The sequence below is a fragment of the Lissotriton vulgaris genome, chromosome 1_2, assembly GCF_964263255.1.
Source record: "Lissotriton vulgaris chromosome 1_2, aLisVul1.2, whole genome shotgun sequence".
NCBI lineage: Eukaryota > Metazoa > Chordata > Amphibia > Caudata > Salamandridae > Lissotriton > Lissotriton vulgaris.
In genome coordinates this window covers 129,183,984-129,202,580 of record NC_141686.1, presented here as the reverse complement: position 1 = coordinate 129,202,580, position 18,597 = coordinate 129,183,984, and the positions used below count along the sequence as shown (strand labels likewise).

Below are 18,597 nucleotides of genomic sequence, written 5' to 3'. Positions count from 1 at the left end.
GATTTTTCATTGTTCACAGGTGCAAAGCAGATCCAGGAAATAGCAGGTTTGAACAGCAATTCGCTTAAGTCGAAACAAATTTCAAAAAATGCCCACCCCAAGGTAATTTTCACTGTTGGCCTTTGTACAGTTATGTCTATGATTACTGGTCAGCATGAATTTAAGTGCATATATAGACTGTGTATGCACGATGTGTGCCTCAGTACACATATGTTGTTTGCTTAAGTGGGCAAAGACAAACATCTGGCATTGTTACTTAATGTTTAGGTTGTTTTCTTTTGAATACTTACATGAACCTTTTTCACTTTCTGCTAGCAGGTAGCAGAACGTGTTTATGCCAGACCAATGATAACTCTCTCATAGAGTGTGAAATCTGGTCGATGCTCTAGTTGATTGCATTTGTTAAATCCAAAAATCCACAGAGCAGCGAAGCGGCGCCAACGCATATATTCCCAAGTCTAATACTTAGCTACCGCCTAGCCAACTGGCAAGGAAAACCTGACAATGCTGTGCTAAAGGTCAAGTGCTAATAGACCTTACTTAAGCTTGCATGTGCAGCCGACAATAATCCTTATTTCAAAGTGCTTGTCACATGGAACAACCAAAATAAAAAAGCTGAAAAAAATCGCTTGGAATATATCTTGGGTGGATCAAAAGCATTCAATGAATGTGTTTTTCAGTCTATAATGGATAGTTTGGTCTGGCATATACGAGATATTGCAATTTTTAATTCAAGTAATTGCACTTCTACAGATTGCGCTCGGGCTCTGCATACAAAATGGCATGTTAAGCTGCTAAGGATTTGTATATGATTCATTGCTGTCAGCTTGCCAGATAATATCGATAAAAGCTTTTTGATACTTGGAGCTTCCTTCGTAAAGCATTATGGAGGCCTCTTTCCGGTGCGGGTTTCTCAATACGGAGAAATCAGCAAGAAGATGCTGTGAATGTGAGTGGTAGGTAGGGCTCCCTGGAGGTACTGGTTGGAGCACCACCCTTTCACGCCCAGCTTCGCTGGATAGTTCCTCCACGTGTATGATTTAAACGTTGGTCACACTATAAACAAATTAGTAGAAAGTCTCCTGGAAGAAGAGGTTGCCTGTGTTCCAGATACAGGTGAGTCTGCTATGCTCACGGTGAACAGGCTTGTCTTTGTCCTGGAGGCCGAGGTTATTGTGCTACACCTGGTGTTTGAAAACAGAGGGTAATGATGTTTGCCTGGGATGAGCAAGCTGGTTGTGCTTCTAACTAATCCCCTAAGCGTTATGTCCCTATGGTGCACATGTTGGTGGTGGTCCATGAAGCGTTGGTGGGGGTAGTGTTGGTTCCATGTGCTGAATAGGTTGGATAGTGTGTAGGCAGGAAAAGGTTGGTGGGATGTTGCTGGAATGAGTAAGCTGGTCCCTGAGAGGCACAGCATTGTATCACATGGATGAATATGTTAGTTGTGGCGCAGGGAGGAACAGGCTAGTGTTGTGTCCTAGAAGGAAGAGGCTGGCTGTTCTCGTATGTAGATTTAGATCTGTTGTCCTGGTCATCAACAGGGTGGATATGCTGTTGGGAGACACTGTTTAGTTTTCATTAACTTTGATGAATAGGGAACTTGGTTGTCGTGGACTGACACTGAATGAGTTGATTTCTAGTGCATGATGCACTGGTTTGTGCTTTGTATGAATAAGTTAGTTGCTGCATATGCCTTGAATTACTACAATGATTGTGCTCCAAAGATCTATATGTGCTGAATAGGTTTGTTGTGGCTGTTGGAGGCCAAAGTGTACTTGGAATGAATAGGTTTTGTGCGGTGCTGGGAGAGATCTGTGAGATGTTCCTCGGCTGAATACGTTTGTTGAGGTTCTTGGAAGCACTTTTTAGTTTAGTCTCCCTGCTGTCATTGTGTTGCTTGAAATGAATGGCTGCCGACTAAGAGGTTGGGGCTTTGGCAGGTTCTGCCTGCAGCTACGGATGAGTAGACCTTGTTGGCTGAGGCGTAGATAGCATGTGGGTGTCACTAGGAAGAAAGCGCTGGGTTAAGACTTAGAACAATAGGGTGTTTGTAGCTCTGGATAAAACTCAATAATAGCTGGGGGCTTCTCCTCTACTCCATAATCGCGCTCTCAGAAGGAAGTCGTCCATTCACGCACTCTCAAACACAGCCAAGGCCTGCCACCAACATGCAGCGAGTCTGCTATGTCAATGGACCACATGGTTCCTGTGCCTTTGTGCGAATTTGTTACAACAAACAGTTGGGGTCGAACGGAAAGAGGGGGAAGGGGTTAGATTCACGCACCATAAGTCTCTGCAGTCTCTGTGTGAAGACAAAAGCTCTCTAAAAGGACTCCGGCAAGGAAAACAGGAAAATCATTTCAAGGACTGCCGCCCTCCTCAGGAGCCGGCTGCATTGAACTCAAAGAATACATTGCTACAGAACTAGAAACAATCAAAGCTTTTGAGACCATGAAAAATGATCCACAAAAGGAAGCCAAACAAATATAAAACTGTGAGAAAGCTCTTCAAGAGGAATGGCTTAATGATTGAGCAACAGAAAACTAGAGTTGGGTATAAGAAAAAAAAAAGAAAATAAGACTGGTTTGGTGTATGAAAGAGGATACTGAAACAAAAAGACCTCTCCCAGGAGAGTAGGCATCAACACTTGAAGATTTAGGGGCATCCAAGAACAACTCTTTGACTCAAGGGGTGGTCGACTCCGGAGCTGGCAGTCAGAGGTCACAGAGTGCGGATGGTGCATGTCCGCCCTTGTGTTGGAATCTTTCCCCGTAATAATGGCGTTCACTATATTGCTGGATTGACCATCTGTGTGGGCAGGACAGAACTTCACTTGTCTTTTTCCAGACAAAATAATTCCATGAGTCTCAGAACACCATTCACAAGCACTGAAATCACCAAAACAGAAAAGTATAGCTGATTTTAATCAAAAACACAGCAGCACGCCAGCGAGACATAAGACCTTCAGAAGGGATGGAGAGTAGACTGAGAATATTATGGCCCAACTTGTAATAGACAGGTTGAGGTTTGTTGGGTAGTGTGAAAGGGGTGATAAAATAGATACTGTGGATATGTGTGACATGGAGTGGAAAAGCATGCAGCAAAACGAAGCCAGATATCCCATACATAAAAAAAGAACAAATAGAAACTGCTACCTCTTACTTCCACCTCCCCAAGGAAGCCCTATTAAAAATCCTCTTATTCTGGTAGAAACTTCATGTTTTGTAGGGGAGGGGAACAATCATCATAAAACAGCCATCCACATTTACCTTTGCTTCATGACCAGTCCTTCCCACAGTGGCCTCAAATAGTACATCAAAACAAAAGGTGGCCACCAATATAACATCATGCTTTGACCTCTAATTAAGTGGCTATCTTCTCCAAGAACCTGTGGTTAGACGCGACCAGTGAAGTGGTATCTGCAGTTGGTGGCTCAGAAGGTGAGCGAGATGTCGGCTTTCACAAACTGGGGCCAAAGAAAACTGCAGATATTAAGGACACTAAAACCCAGAATCTAAGCACTACATTCTCTCAGCTGAGGTGCCAGCTGTAATCAGCACCCATTAGTAGAGAATGCCATAATCCACCCGTTCCATCACTTAACTTTTTGTGTGCCACCATCCAGAACACCGTTTCTGAAACACTGACCATGGATCATACTTCTTATGACTGTACCACCAAATTTAAGCTTCTTTTCAAGCGTCAATGAAGGGAAATACCTCTGGCAAGCACACTTTCTTCATGTGCAGGTGTCATTGGCCCAGCTGAGGGGCACACCCCCATTCTATGACATAGGATATTTTGCATGACAAGACTATCACATCCGCTACACCGATTTAACCACAACATTGCAAGGTAAGTAGATGTGGAGTATGTAGCTTGACAATGTAGTAGCAAACAATGTAGGGAATGTGGGGGGGAGTACTTTTTAGGTAGGTATTGTTGACCTCAATGTTTTGACATACACCCCTACAATGAGCATCTTGCACCAAGGGGTCAAGCATGAATTCCAATGAGATTTCCTAGACCATGTGATGATATGTTTTGAGTTGCTGGTCTGCTCAAGTTGGCAGGTGCTTTGAATTGAATGCCACACTTTGTTCCCTTGCTGTTGGGCTTCCTAGGTAAAACTAGTAAAATCACTGCTATGGCTCATTTCAAAGAGATATCATCTTCCAGCCAAGGATGATCCATAGTCAGTCTGGAATGGGGTTCACCAGTTCTATAGAGTCTAGTGGGGTTTGTTGCAGGTTTAACACTGGCCGATACTTGTTTTTGGGTCTTGCCCATCAAGTCACTCCTATAGTACTCATATCTCATCAAGTTTTTGGTTGAGGAATAAGCCACCATCGTGTGTCTGCACTATGGGTTTCTACTGTGTCCGTCCCCACCACTGGCTCTCGGCTACTACACAATGTCATAAGAAGTGCAATGTGCAGAGTTAATGCTTTCATCTAGTTGGAAAATCGGTCATTCACTTTGACTGGATCAAAAAGACAATCTTCCACGATAGAAATTCACAAAACGAAAAAGTAAGCAAGGAAGAAATGAGGTGAGAAAGGGAGAAAAAGAAACAAAGAGAAACATGTAGAAATAGACGGAGGCGCAAAACCAAAGGAGTTGCGATAGAGGACTTTGGAGACGTGGTGCCTAACCAACATTCACTTCACTCCACCTCATTTCAAATAAAAAAAGAAAAGTCAGACCCAACTCTTCCCCTGCTCTCACAGAGCTTCCTCAGAAGGAAGTTGGGTTTTGGCAAAACTCTAACCTGCCCCCCTCCGGAGCACCTCACTGTCACGTCACTGTACTCTGCACCCCAGGGTAGGAGTTGCAGGCAGCCCAGGGGGCAGTGCGGCCTCAGAAGGCAATAGTACACAGTTTTCAGCAGCTTTCACAAGGGACTGGTCTTCAGTGTTCATTGACGCAGGTCACCCAGAGCACTGTACGATATGTGAAATAACAGATACTGTCTTGTCTGGAGACTGGTGAAGTTGTTAGCTGCACGTCCATTTTGTTCTCTGCATAAACACAACGTGTGGGGAACAAGAGGGTAGGAGAGCAACAGACACTGGAGAGGTTCATGCTACTTGCTGGAAGGAGTGTAGTAGTTTGAGAGGAAAAAGATGGTGGACCACGGGCTCTGGGGAGTCCCTCGTTTTCTACTTCATCTTCTGGGCTATTGACCGGGCGCACGGTTCCTTGGCAAGTCTCAGTAGCCCTTAGTAACTGGGGGCGTGGCCTCCACTGGGAATTTTGCATGAAGGAGCTTCTTCCCTGTGTAAGATGCCTTGGCATCTCTGCTGCAGACTGGATGTCTTCTAGAGTTTCCAATCACGGTACTTGCATCAAACCGCTGTCTCCAGGTCCTCGTGGGAGGCGATCTGGTGACTCTGTCGACTCTCCAAGTAGGATGCTAATTCTGCATCTCCTGCTTGCAGTGCCTTATCACGAGGCGTCAAGCCCTGCGGAGGAAAAAAAAGAAGAACAATGGAAGACATGTACATCATGAGGAATGATAAAGAGAAGCAGGAGACTGTGAAAGAATAGAAAGTAAGAAGGTACGAGTATGAGAGGAATCCATAAACTGTAGGGCAGAAGATCGGGTGGTGAGGGAAAGTGAAGAATTCAAGAAAAAGGACATAGGCAAAGAGCAAATAGGATAGGAGAGCTGGGGGTGTGATAGTTAATATAGTGATTGAAAGAGGGCTCGAAAATGGAAGTAAATGGCAATGAAAACAGAAAGGAAGGTGCACTTGAAGAACATAGGCAACAGAGAGAAAAGATAAAGAAAATGAAAAGAAAGGAAGAGAATACGAGAAGAAACCATTGAGGGATATAGAAGACAAAAGTGATAAGAGGATGGATAGCAGGAGAAGAACTGTGAAGTCAAGAGAAAGGACGAAAAAGGAGGGGAATAAGGTTAAAAGAGAAAGAGGGGGACAGCAAGAAATGGGCGAAAAACAGGAAGATAGTACAAAAGAAAGTAAATAAACAACAGGAATGATAGATAATGAGAAAGGAAGCAAAATGCATAAACCGAGGATGATGGTAGAAATGCAACAGATGACGGTGACGAGGGGTGTAGAGGGAGAAATACAATGGTGAACAAAGAATAGAATATAAAGATAACAGAAACCGACTGAAGAGGAGAGTGGGAGAGAAAAATCAGTACTGTAGTAGACAGAACAGAGAAAAACAGGGATAGATGAGGAAAACAGGAGAGAGAAACAAACAAAATCCAGAATATTTTTCAGGGTGTAGTGGATTAAAATAGTGATTAAATTGAGTATTAGTAGACATGGAAATATAAATAAAAATAACAAGTTACATACTTTCTGTAACACTCTTTCAAGTGCAGACTCTATCTACTTCCAGATTCCGCAATACCCCCAGGCACCTGCCTGGATCTGGAGAATTGTAAGCAGTGTTCCTGTGTGTGGTAGGTGGTGTTGTGCAGCTCTGTACGGACCGGAAAATGACAGAGCAGAGCGATTTAAAAGCACCACCCCTGCGCAATCACGTCACTTTCTTATTTCTTCCTTTTGTAAAACTAATGTTGGTGACAGTGTGCTGGTCTCTATCTTGGGACTTTTTTAGATGTTAAAAAGAATGCTCCACAGAACCGGGATTTGCAAGATCAGTTAGGAATCTGCTGTTGGGTAGAATATTCACTAAAGTTTTACTAAAGGTAAGTAACTTTTTCTTCTGAATGCTACTTCTAACCGCAGATTCCTCACTTTATGAAGAGCATCCAAAGGTGGAGAGTTGGTGGAGTGTACTCAAACTAAAATGTCCTGCAGAACTCAACGAACCTGCCAGTTAAGTCAGTGGTGCTTTGTTTTTCTTCCTCATTTCTTCTCTGTGCCTGCCGTTTCCCTCGTCCCGCTACCCAGCTCCTCGCCCTCCCCCCAAGACCTACTTAAAGGAGGACACAGCACGACCCCATTGAGCAGGTCATTGTGCCAGCTCCCCCTGTGACAGTTCTCCTGTTCAGCTTGTCCGCAGTCTACCCTCTGCTGTCCGTCTACCTGCTGTCCTCTGTGCCTCCTCTGTTCATTTCTTGCTCTGTTTTACCTTTTCTTTCCTTCCTGGAAGTGGGACTGCGAACAGACACAAACCAAAAAGACCTGGAGGAAAAAAACAGGCAAAGTGCCCATCACAACAGACCTGACTGTCAAGACAGTAGTGTTTAGTAAACAGATGCAGAGAGGCCACATAATAGCCTGATAGATGTCCGGTACAAGTACTTCGCGAGCTAATGCAGTGGTCACAGTTTTGACTCTGGTAGAAGTCCTGCGCTATGCATAGGTTCGTAGGGAGAACACATCAGGGAGGTTAAAACCAAAGTAAGGTCAATTGCGGCCTATCGAAAGACTTGGGATAGAGCACGTGTTCAAAGCCTTTCAGGAAACATGTCACAATAGGTGACTTGAACAGTGAGGGTTGATTCGACAACCGCAACAAAGCTGATGTGATAGAAAGGTACCCCTTAAGTGTGCCCTCAGCAAGGCCTTGCCGGGCTAAGGACAAAATAAACAACAAAACTTCGATAGCGGATCAATATGTCAGTGCACCAGCCACAAACGTTCCCAACAGCAGGCATATACATCTTTGTTGATGGACCATTTACGTCACAGACAATGGGAGTGAAGCCGGATACCCTCAACTGTCACCGCTCAATCTCCATGCATGAAGGTGGGGAGTGTGCAGAACTCGGTATACACCTGTTACAACGCATTTTTTACAACGCACTACCACTACAACGCAGGCATTACAACGCATACCATTACAACGCATTGCGCTGGGGGGCGCTCTAGGATAGGGAATAAGTATAATTTACTATCCAACACCTTCCCTAGGGTCCACGGGGACTGGAGTTAGAATAGTAAATTATACTTACCACTATCCAGCACCTCAAAGCGCTATGCGTTGTAACGGTATGCGTTGTAAATACCGCGTTGTAATGGTATGCGGAGTAAAAGTATGCGTTGTAACGCCATACATCCGCAGAACTCTGCCCAGTTGCTGTGAAAGGGGATCCTCCCGAAGGGGCAGCCTGATCAAAGGGCAGATGCTGATGCTCAGGAGTTTTGGATACCATACTCTTCTCGGCCAATCCAGAGTCACCAGGATGACCGGAGTCCAGTCAGTGCTGATCTTCTTGAGAACTCAGGTGAGGAGAGGTATTGGTGGAAAAGCATATAGAATCCTGTCATCCAGTCTATTCAGAATGCCTCTCTGAGCAAGAGCTGCTTTGGATTCTCCAGCGCGCAAAGTGCTGACATTGTGTGTTCTCAGCGGTAGTGAATAGATTAAGCCAATGTTATCACCAGTACTAAAACAGACCTTGAGCTACCTCTGGATGCAGATGCCTTTAGTGGTCTGTGAGGCATTGACGGCTGAGTTCATCTGCCCTGGCGTTTAGAGATCCTGCTAGATGCTGCAGGACCAGGAAAATGTCCTGACATTCCAGCCATGTTTAGAGGCACAGAGCCTCCTGGCACAGGATCCACAACTCCATTCCGCCCTGTTTGCTGTAGTACCATATGGCAGTAGTGCTGTCTGTGAACACATGGGCCAGCCCTTTGATGGAAGGCAGGGAAGATTTCATTGGCAAGTGAATTCGCCCTCAGCTCTAGAAGAGAAGATTGATTTAGGACCAAGCCTCCGCTGAAGAACAGAGGACTCTGATCTCCACCTCTCCCAGATGGCCGCCCCAGCCCATAAGCGATGCTTCCGTCATCACTGTCAACTCTGGGTGGGGAAGGGATGTGGTCTGCCATTGACCCAATTACGGACCTGTAACCACCACTGCAGATCTTTTGCAAGCTTGACCGTGTCGAAGAGATTCCCCTGATGCTACATCCACTGGGACTTCAGATCACACTCTGGAGCTCGCATTTGCCATTGAGCATACTTCATCAGCAGGATGCAGGAGGCTATCAGACCCAGCAGTCTCAGAGTCACTCTCACCGAAATCCAGTACTGATGTTGAAACATTGGGATTATAGCCTGAATGTCCTGGACTTTTTCGAGGCTAGGCGCGGAATTGCACCATGTCCAGAATGACTCAAATGAAAGGGAACATCTGAGAAGCAGTCAGGTGTGGCTTCCCATGTTGATCGTGAACACCAGCGCATGCAGGAGAGCCACCGTAGTCTGGAAGTGGCTGACAACTGCCTGGGGCGAGCCTGCCTTCAACAGACAATGACCGAGATACCTGAGGAGCACTAGTAAGACCAAAGGGAAGCTCAGGGAATTGGAAATGCCCCTGTCCCACTGTGAACTTCAGGTACCACCGATGGGCATGCAGGAAAGCGTATATGGACAGCATGACCTACTTATGGCACAGACACCCTCTCGATAGCTCCTTTGATCAAAAGGGTCTTCTGTCAGTTGTTTGGGAGACGGTGGAATAAGCAGCAGAGTGGAAAGGAAGCGTAGGGCATACCCCTTCTGAACACTTTGCAGGGCCCACCTGTCGATATTAAGGCCGGTGAACCCGGCAAGAAAGGCCAGATTCTTCCTCGGACTTGATGGCTGTGCTCCACTAACGCACAATGAAGGGGTTTGTCAGGTGAGGTTGTGGGGTGATGGGGGGCCACAGTGGTCTGGCTGGCCCACTGACCTTGACTATAGGGGTGGTGGGCAACACACCCGTGGACCACAAAACTGCTGGACACCTTGTTGAGGTTGGATTGGCTGACAGTACAGGGTGCCTCTACCGCCACCACAAAAGGAGCAATAGGGCTGATGCGATTCGTAATGTGAGGCGGATAAGCCTATGGATCATGCTGTGGCCCTACTCTCCTTGAACTGTTCTAGATTGGAATCTGCTTTATCCCCCCATAGGTGAGCTCCGTCAAAGGGAATGTCTACGAGGGACGACTGGACACTGCCTGAAAAATCTCCTGACAAAACCACACGTGGCAGTGAATGGATACACTAGTGCTAATGACTCGCCCAAAGGAATCAGTGGTGTCCAACCCACAACAAATTTTGAACTTGGATGCATCACGTCCATCCCGTACAGCTAGGGGGAGGACAGGTTAGAGATCTTCAGGGGCAACTGCAAGGACTTGCACCACCGAATCCCAAAGGGTGTGGGAATAGCCCCAGGAGACAGCTGGCATTCACTGATTTAGGAGCCAAGCTGGTGGATGAGAAGACTCTTTCCAAACCTCTTCACCTGTTCTCACTTCTAATTGGGGGGAGTAGTTGGAAATGTGTTAGGGTTTGCCCTGCTTGTAGACGCCTGTACCACCAAGCTTTCAGGGGAGGGGTGCTGAGATAAAATGACAGGGTCGCCTGGGCTAGTGCAGTGGCGTCTTGCCATCTAGTGGTTGATTCAGGGGTCAAAGCAAGGATTGGCCCACATCAAGTTCAAGTTCAGTAATTTGTATAGCGCACTACTCACCCAGAGGGTCTCAAGGCGCTTGAGGGAGGGGGGGTACTTTACTTATCGAATATCCAAGTTTTTAGTTGCTTTTTGAAGGAGAGGTGGTTCTGTGTAAGGCGGAGGTGGGTGGGGAGAGAGTTCCAGGTTTTGGCCGCTAAGTAGGAGAAGGATCTTCCCCCCATGGTGGATCTATGGAAGCGCGGAATTGCGGCGAGGGCTTGATTGGACGATCGTAGTTGGCGGGTGGGGGTGTAAAAGGACAGGCGCGTGTTGAGGCATTCGGGTCCTAGATCGTAGAGGGCTTTGTGTGCGTGGGTGAGGAGACAAAACGTTATTCTCTTATTGATGGGGAGCCAGTGGAGGTCTTTCAAGTGGTCAGAAATGTGAGCTTGGCGGGGGATGTCTAGTATGAGTCTGGCTGAGGCGTTTTGGATGCGTTGGGAGTTTTTTCTGTAGTTTGGCTGTAGTTCCGGCGTACAGGGTGTTTCCGTATTCCAGTCGGCTTGTGACCAGTGCGTGGGTGACCGTCTTTTTTGTTTCGGTGGGGATCCAACGGAAGATTTTTTTGAGCATGCGTAGTATGTTGAAGCATGGTGATGAGACGGCGTTGACTTGTCTGGTCATCGAGAGGGAGGAGTCCAGGATGAAGCCCGGGTTACGTGCGTGGTCCGTAGGTATGGGTGCGGTTCCCAGGGCCGGTGGCCACCATGAGTCGTCCCAGGCAAAGGGGGATGATCCTAAGATGAGGACTTCCGTTTTGTCCGAGTTCAGTTTTAAACAGCTGTTCTTCATCCACTCAGCTACTTCTTTCATCCCTTCGTGTAGATTGGTTTTGGCGGTGTTTGGGTCTTTGGTGAGGGAGAGGATCAGCTGGGTGTCGTCTGCGTAGGAGATGATGTTGAGGTTGTGTTGGCGAGCGATGGATGCGAGGGGACTCATGTATACGTTGAAGAGGGTGGGAATGAGTGATGATCCTTGTGGTACGCCGCAGATGACTTTGGTGGCTTCTGATCTAAAAGGGGGGAGACGGACTCTCTGTGTTCTTCCGGCGAGGAACGAGATGATCCAGTCCAATGCTTTTCCTTGTATTCCGACGTTGCTGAGGCGTTGTATGAGGGTGCTATGACAGACTGTGTCGAAGGCTGCGGAGAGGTCAAGTAGGATGAGGGAAACTGTTTCTCCGTTGTCCAGTAGTGTTCGAATGTCGTCTGTTGCTGCGATGAGGGCGGTTTCGGTGCTGTGTTTGGCTCGAAAGCCGGACTGTGAGGGGTCGAGGGATTTGTTGGATTCGAGGAAGGCGGCGAGCTGACTGTTGACGGCTTTCTCAATGACTTTGGCAGGGAATGGGAGGAGCGAGATGGGGAGGTAGTTCTTAAGTTCAGTGGGGTCTGCTGTGGGTTTCTTCAGAAGGGCGCTGAGTTCGGTATGTTTCCAGCTTTCGGGGAAGGTCGCGGAGTTGAGGGAGCAGTTGATGACGTCTCGGAGATGGGGTGCGATAATGGAGTCTGCTTTGTTGAAGATGTGGTGGGGACATGGGTCGGTTGGCGATCCTGAGTGGATGGAGTTCATCAGGTGGATATGTAAAAAAAAGCTGGTTATCATCTGCATAAGGTATTATTTTGGCACCAGCCCCACAAGATTCAGGCAAATCTGGAAGTGCGGTCAAATAAACAGCAGCAGAAAAGAGAAGAGTCCAAACTTCCTGACTTCTAGCCTCAAGAAAAGAGGTTAGCCACTTCAGGGCAGTACCACCAATTCCAATACTTTGGAGCTGCTTTGGTAGTCTATCATGAGGGGCCGTAAAGAAGGACGCAGAGATATCCAACAAAAACAGGACAGATTTCCTCCCTGATCCAACTTCTCTTTAATGTGCTCAGCGATCTCTAGCAGCACTGTTGCAGTGCTGCAGCTGGTTCTAAAACCAGATTGACTGGCGTGCAGCAAATTGTTGTTTTCCAGGTAGTCTGAGATGACTGAATTTACATGTGCTTTTACCAACACCTTAGAGAAGGCAGGCAGTAGGATATCGGCCGATAGTTGGCTAAGACTTTGTGGTCGGCTGAAAGTTTTTTAAGTAGCGGAAGAATTTTAACTTGTTTCCATGCAGAAGGCATTAGTCCAGAGGTCAGCCAGGCCTTGAGAGCCTTATTGGCCACTGAATTAATTTCCAGAGCCACCTTGTCCAAAAGCTGAGCTGGGCAGGGATCAGCAGGGGTCTGACTTTAGTCACCTGATGGTAGACAGAGACTCCTCTAAAGCAGCTATTTCAGGTGGTAACCAAACTTTCTAATACACCTGCAATTACAGTTATAGACGTGTCACCGGCCCTTTGTAATTCTCTTGCTAATTTCTTTGAAGACAAGGTTCTTCAAATTTACTCAAACTTTTCAATGCAAGCTACGTCAGATCCCCCTATCATAAATAGTTTAACCAATACCCCCGCCACGGGGTTTGCAGAATTTAGCCAGGTCTCATCTGAACAAGTAAGAGAGCTTATCCTCTCCATCAAATCAGGGTTCCCTCTCGATCCTTGTCCTCCCTAAATGTTAAAACTTATCCCGGAGCACATAGTTCCTATTCTTACCAATATCTCTAATTCAATGTTTCACACCGGCTCATATCCTTCGATTTGGAAAAAGACCATCTTTAAACTCCTACTCAAAAAAGTCAACCTTGATCCCACAGAACCAAACAACTACAGGCCAATTGCATGCCTTCCTTTTCCATCAAGGATCATCGAAAAAATAATGAACATCCAATTATCTTCATTCATTCATCACAATAATCTTTTGGATGCCACCCAATTTGGGTTTAGGAAAGGTCATGGGACGGAGAAAGCCCTCATTAAGGCATCCGATGATATCAGGATGATATTAGATCAAGGCGGTGCGGGCAGTCCTTATTCTATTGGATTTGTCCGCGGCATTTGACACGGTCGATCATTCCATTCTAATCAACCGTGTCTCCATTTTGGCATTGGACACAAGGCCAAAATGCTATTAACCTCCTTTCTAGCCAATCGTACTCAATCAGTTAAACTTGGCGAATTCTATTCTCCAGTGTTTTCTCTTCCCTGTGGGGTGCCACAAGGATCCTCCCTTAGGCCGACCTTATTTAATTTCTAAGTGTCGGACCTGGCCAGGATCATTAAAGATCTCGGGATGAGAATAACCTCATACGCTGACGACACCCAACTGGTGTTGGCGGTACACAACGATGGAATGCAAATGGCGGCCAGCTTTCAGGAGGGAATGTTAGCTATCAGCTCCTGGATGGCACGCACTGCCTAAAGCTGAACTCCGATAAAACGGAGGTAATGACCATTGGCAGTTTAACCCCTGGTTGGTCCTCTGTTTGGTGGTCAACCAATTTGGGACCCCCGCCTCAACCAGTCACTCAGGTCTGGAATCTTGGTGCTATGTTCGATGACAAGCGCTCGTTCATTCACCATGCGAATGCGGTTGTTTCCTCATCCTTCCATATCCTAAGAATGATAAGGAAGCTTATTATTTCCTTCCTCTTAGTGCAGGAAAAACTCTCATGTGTACTCTGATTATGTCAAAGATCGACTATTGTAATGGCCTCTTCCTGAATGCTCTGCAGAGAGCTTTAAATAAACTGCAATTGGTTTAGAATTCAGCGGCAAGAATGCTTTCTGGCACTCCTAAATTTAAATCAATTTTCCCAGTCATTCGCCAATTACATTGGCTACCAATCAGAAGACGAACCAAATTTAAGGCATTATGTATAACATACAAAGCAATCAATAACTTTGGACCAGAGTTCTTGAAAAAAGCACTTTGCCTGTCTATACCCACCAGAACCCTTCGCTCTTCCTCAGCTCGCTGCCTAACCATTCCGCGCACAAAGAAATCATCATGGGGAGATAGATCTTTCATAGTTGCCACCGCTAGACTGTGGAGTACTCTCCCTGTACACATCAAGGTCAGCCCATCACTCTTGACATTCAGAAAGCTGGTAAAAATGTGGCTTTTCAACCAGTAAGCACTCTTCTCAACCTTATGTTCTTTTATTTTTCAGCGCCGAGACACCTCTGGGTATTTGTGCGCTATAAAAATTGCATAAATAAATAAATAAAGATATAGAAGGTAGGTGAAGAAGAGTGGGGATTCCGCCTTTGATCATTCTCGGGTCAGGTGATGTCATATCGCAGCTGTCGCCTAGGGGCACAATATCGAAAAAGCTTTGTATAGCAACAATGTTGTCATTGTCACCAATTGATTGGTCTATTCCGCTGAAGGTTGATAATCTCTAAATGTGGTCTCAGGATTGAGAAAAGATTTGACAATTTAAAAAATCTCCTTCGCTTTCTTTCCAGATTCCTCTATTTTTCCGTAAAAAGGTTTTTTTCACTGCATTGACTTTTACATAGTTCGCCTGCAAAGCCAGTTTATAATTACATTTGTCCTCCAAACTGTAATTTTTCCGCCATCTCCTTTCCAGACACTTACACGCTTTTTTACTGGTTTTTAATCTCATTAAATGAGGGGGCCGAAAGCTTTGCTTTATTTTGGTGCTGTGCAGTAATAGGAGCTAGCTCATTTACGTTCTGCGAGATCTAAGCTTCTAGCTGGAAGTCATCCATCTCTGGATTACCTGGGAGAAGGGGGATGGGGGCCTCAATGGCGTTGCCCAAGTCAGTCGGAGAGATTCTAATAAAAGCTCTATATGTTGTTGAAGTGGTTATGGAATGCATCTGCCTTTTTTAAAATGTGGACCAACTAAAACTAACTGAAGAATGGTGCGACCAGGTTAGTGGGCCACGGTCATCTACTTTAAGTGTGACATTTGAAAAAATGTGCTCAGGGTATGTCCAGGCCTATGCGTTAGTAGAACAACATATGGGATAAGGCTAAGAGCTGAGAGAGTCTCTTTCAGAGAAACCACTTCCAGTGCCAAAGGCTTATCCATGTGGAGATTTAGGTCGCCCAAGACCAGAAAATTTGTGTATTTAAGAGTTCAGTGTGCCGGAGACTGGTTTAAGGAGTTCAAAGGTCTGACTCCAAGGAAGGCTCATTCAGCCTACCTTCCTTCCTAGATGGGTAAATTGAGTACCTTTAACTTGTTTAATAGTAGCACGTGTTACCGTGCTTAGAAACAACCAAAGTCCAGTATAAAGTAGTATATAAAAAGCAAGTTATTATTAATTTTAATATATCACCTGGGGTAGCAATACTCAACTGTGCTAGCCTACAAGGGTCATACAGGCACATTACCTTCAAGTCCTTCTTCATTAATGAGGCTCCGGCATCTATAAGAAGTTGGCAGACTCGTCTGTGCCGCTGAAATGCCGCCTTGTGCAATGCTGTCTCACCCCTAAACCAATGAGAGATATAGGTGAAGAAAAAGACTCAACTGTCAACAGGTGCAGGGGGTTGGGAGGGACTGGTGTATGTGTGTATATATATATCGTTATGTATTTATCTGTTTTTCTATCTATATACATGCATAAATATATATACATATATAAATATACACACACACATATATATATGTACGTATATATACATACATATGTGTAGATAGATAGATAGATAGATAGATAGATAGATAGATAGATAGATAGATAAACATCTTTGTTATGCTTGGCAAAGAGGAAAAAATGCTTTCACAGAGGAGAGAGCACAAATGAAGTACAACTTGTTGTGCAAATGAAAAGGAAGTGATGACTTAGTGTGTAACAAAGAAAATTAAAGTATCAGTAAACCAAAGTAAACCTGTGAGTTGAGCAGTCCACACCAAGGAACTAAGTAAAGCCCCTAATCTATAAGAATATTGAAAATGAATTCAGATGAGAAAGAGGTTTAAGAGGTATTTAAGCTGGGAAAGTCAGTAGCTGTGAGCAGGGATTGATTCTCATGGGGTACGTGCAGGCTAGTTGGGTCAACGGTATAACGTTGACAGTGTTAGCGTGACTCACAGAGCAACACACCTGCCAACTTTAGATAAATGTTCACTGTGTGAGAAAGGGGCAGCGCTTTGGAGGAGGCAATGCCATGAATGGCATGAAGCACTTTCACTCACTGCTCCCCCCTCCCCCTCCATGCCAAGCCAACACAAACGCATATATCTTTTGAGGCGGTCTCTGATGTCCTAGGGAAGTTTCACTCACTGGAATGGACATGGGCTAAGCAGAGCCAACATATAATTAACTGGAAATCTGTCCTCTGCAGGGGTTTCGAGCTAATTGCATTCACATTGTGTGATATCAGCTCCACACCAGGTGACAGTGTAAAGGGATTCAATGTTGTGTGACACACATGGGCACCGTACCGTGTGAGTTGGAAGGTCTGGAGCAAATCCTAGAAGGCAACAATTTAGCTGACTACAGAGCGCAAAGGGTCAGATAGCTGAGTAGCGTGAATGACAGTGTGAGTAAAATGAGGTAAAACAGGGATTTGTGAGTACTATTGATTTGCATGGAACAATACCATATTGAATTGCAGCATTAGAATAAACCTGTTATTTACCCATAACAAGGTCTCCAACCCCTTAGTAAGTACAGTGGCATCCTAATCAGCGACTCAGAAGTATGTTAATTAAACAAGAGAAGGGAATGCATGAGCTAATAATTACACAAAGTTAAATTTAGGGCTCTAAAACAGAACTTGTGAACTCAGTGATTGAATGAATGATACAGTGAGAAACTTGTTTCAATAAAAAAAAGCATTGGCACATTCAATAGGTCTGGCGTTGCAAAAACCTTATGGTTGGTGGAACTTTGCCTATAATCAAAAATATGTTTTTAGTCTCAAACACCACCCATTGCCATACTAGTCCCTGACACTGAAGGGAACTACTTTGATGGCGGACAAGCTGCTTGTGAAAGAGCAGAATGTCTTCACTCACAGTGAAGTTAGCTAATGGCTGAAGTGGGCTCACCCATTACCTCATGCAGTGTGCTATAGTGAGTGGATGAAAAATGTGAACGACACAACAGACCAATGTATGAACAAGGCTAACTGAAAGCCACTACAAGTAAGGATATTTGGGCGCTCTATAAAATACATAAATTATATGTACAGTTTTAGTAAAATCAAAAGGTCCTGGCCTGTGCCAGACCTAAAAAAACATTTCTAAATCATTAAGGCTGACCATGGCAATCTGGTGCACAGGTTAAATTATATTTTTGTATTGCAAGCATGGGCAACAACAATAGTAGGATTAGCAAAGCCAACAGGCCTGGCTTTAGCAAACAAAATAGGTCAAATGGCACAACATATAAAAGTATAAACTAAAAGAGAGGCCTAGCAACCCCAGCACAAAAGCCCTGCAAGGAAGTGCACTCCTTTTCAGATTGCTGTGCACATATGCTCAGGCAAAATGCTGTCACTTACAGTGCAAGACAGCCAGTGATTTTGAAGTGTGCTGATACCTTGTCATGTGTAGTTTGCTGTGGTGGGCAGAAGTAAAACATGAATGTCAGCTGACTAGATGAAGGGATGAAAAGGGCTGACCCAAAGCTCATGTACATCTATGCATGTATGGGCATATGTATGTATGTTTCTTTTTTTTTCTTCAATTGATGAGGAGTTAGGAAACAGCTTAAGCAGTCCCTAAGACAGATCTAATAACTAAGCTGGGCGAGAGAACAGGGGCAACTAGCCAGTGAATTACTCAGTGGAGGTGCAAAATTGGCCATTTTGTAGACTTTTTTCCTGCTGTCAAGAACTGGACACTTTGAAGCTGTGTGGAGTCCCCTTCTTGATTATTCTAAAGAAAGGACAACTCCTCCTAGGAGCAATGGTGCCACCCTGCATAGATTAGTGTATGTAAGAATGTGTGTGTGTGTGTGTATATATATATATATATATATATATATATATATATAAAAAACCTACTGGCGGTTGCCAATAGGAAGTTCTAGTTAAGACCATGTTTCCATAGGAAAGGTGTTTTTGGTTTGCCTATACCTTTGGCGCTGTTTGAAGAAGCTTCACAAAATTTTCCAAAACGAGTGCTCCGGTGATTCTTGTTGTGCATGTCATTTGAGATGTCAGTGATGTCAAGAGTGATGTCACTGACCATGTCATGTGTGATGTAATATGTGAGGTCATAAGCAATGCCATGGGGGCATCAGTTATAGTTAGCTCAACTAAGATTAACTGCTGAATTTCTCTGGTTTTGTACGAGGAAATATGAGTCTAACTATAACGTCACTGTAACTATAT

At 45.0% G+C, this 18,597-nt stretch overlaps 1 protein-coding gene across 2 annotated transcripts in view; it reads right to left on the bottom strand.

Annotated features, from left to right (window-relative positions):
* Positions 1-2,909: 2,909 nt before the first annotated feature.
* Positions 2,910-18,597, bottom strand: part of DGKI (diacylglycerol kinase iota) — a 689,048-nt gene continuing 673,360 nt past the window's right edge. For both annotated transcript variants that reach the window (XM_086952973.1, XM_086952974.1), the window contains 2 exons: positions 15,643-15,742; positions 2,910-5,468 (listed from right to left, as the gene is read on the bottom strand). In XM_086952973.1, coding sequence (XP_086809099.1) covers positions 5,352-5,468; positions 15,643-15,742 — 217 coding nt within the window. In that variant the 3' untranslated portion in view covers positions 2,910-5,351. The remainder of the gene's footprint in view (positions 5,469-15,642; positions 15,743-18,597) is intronic.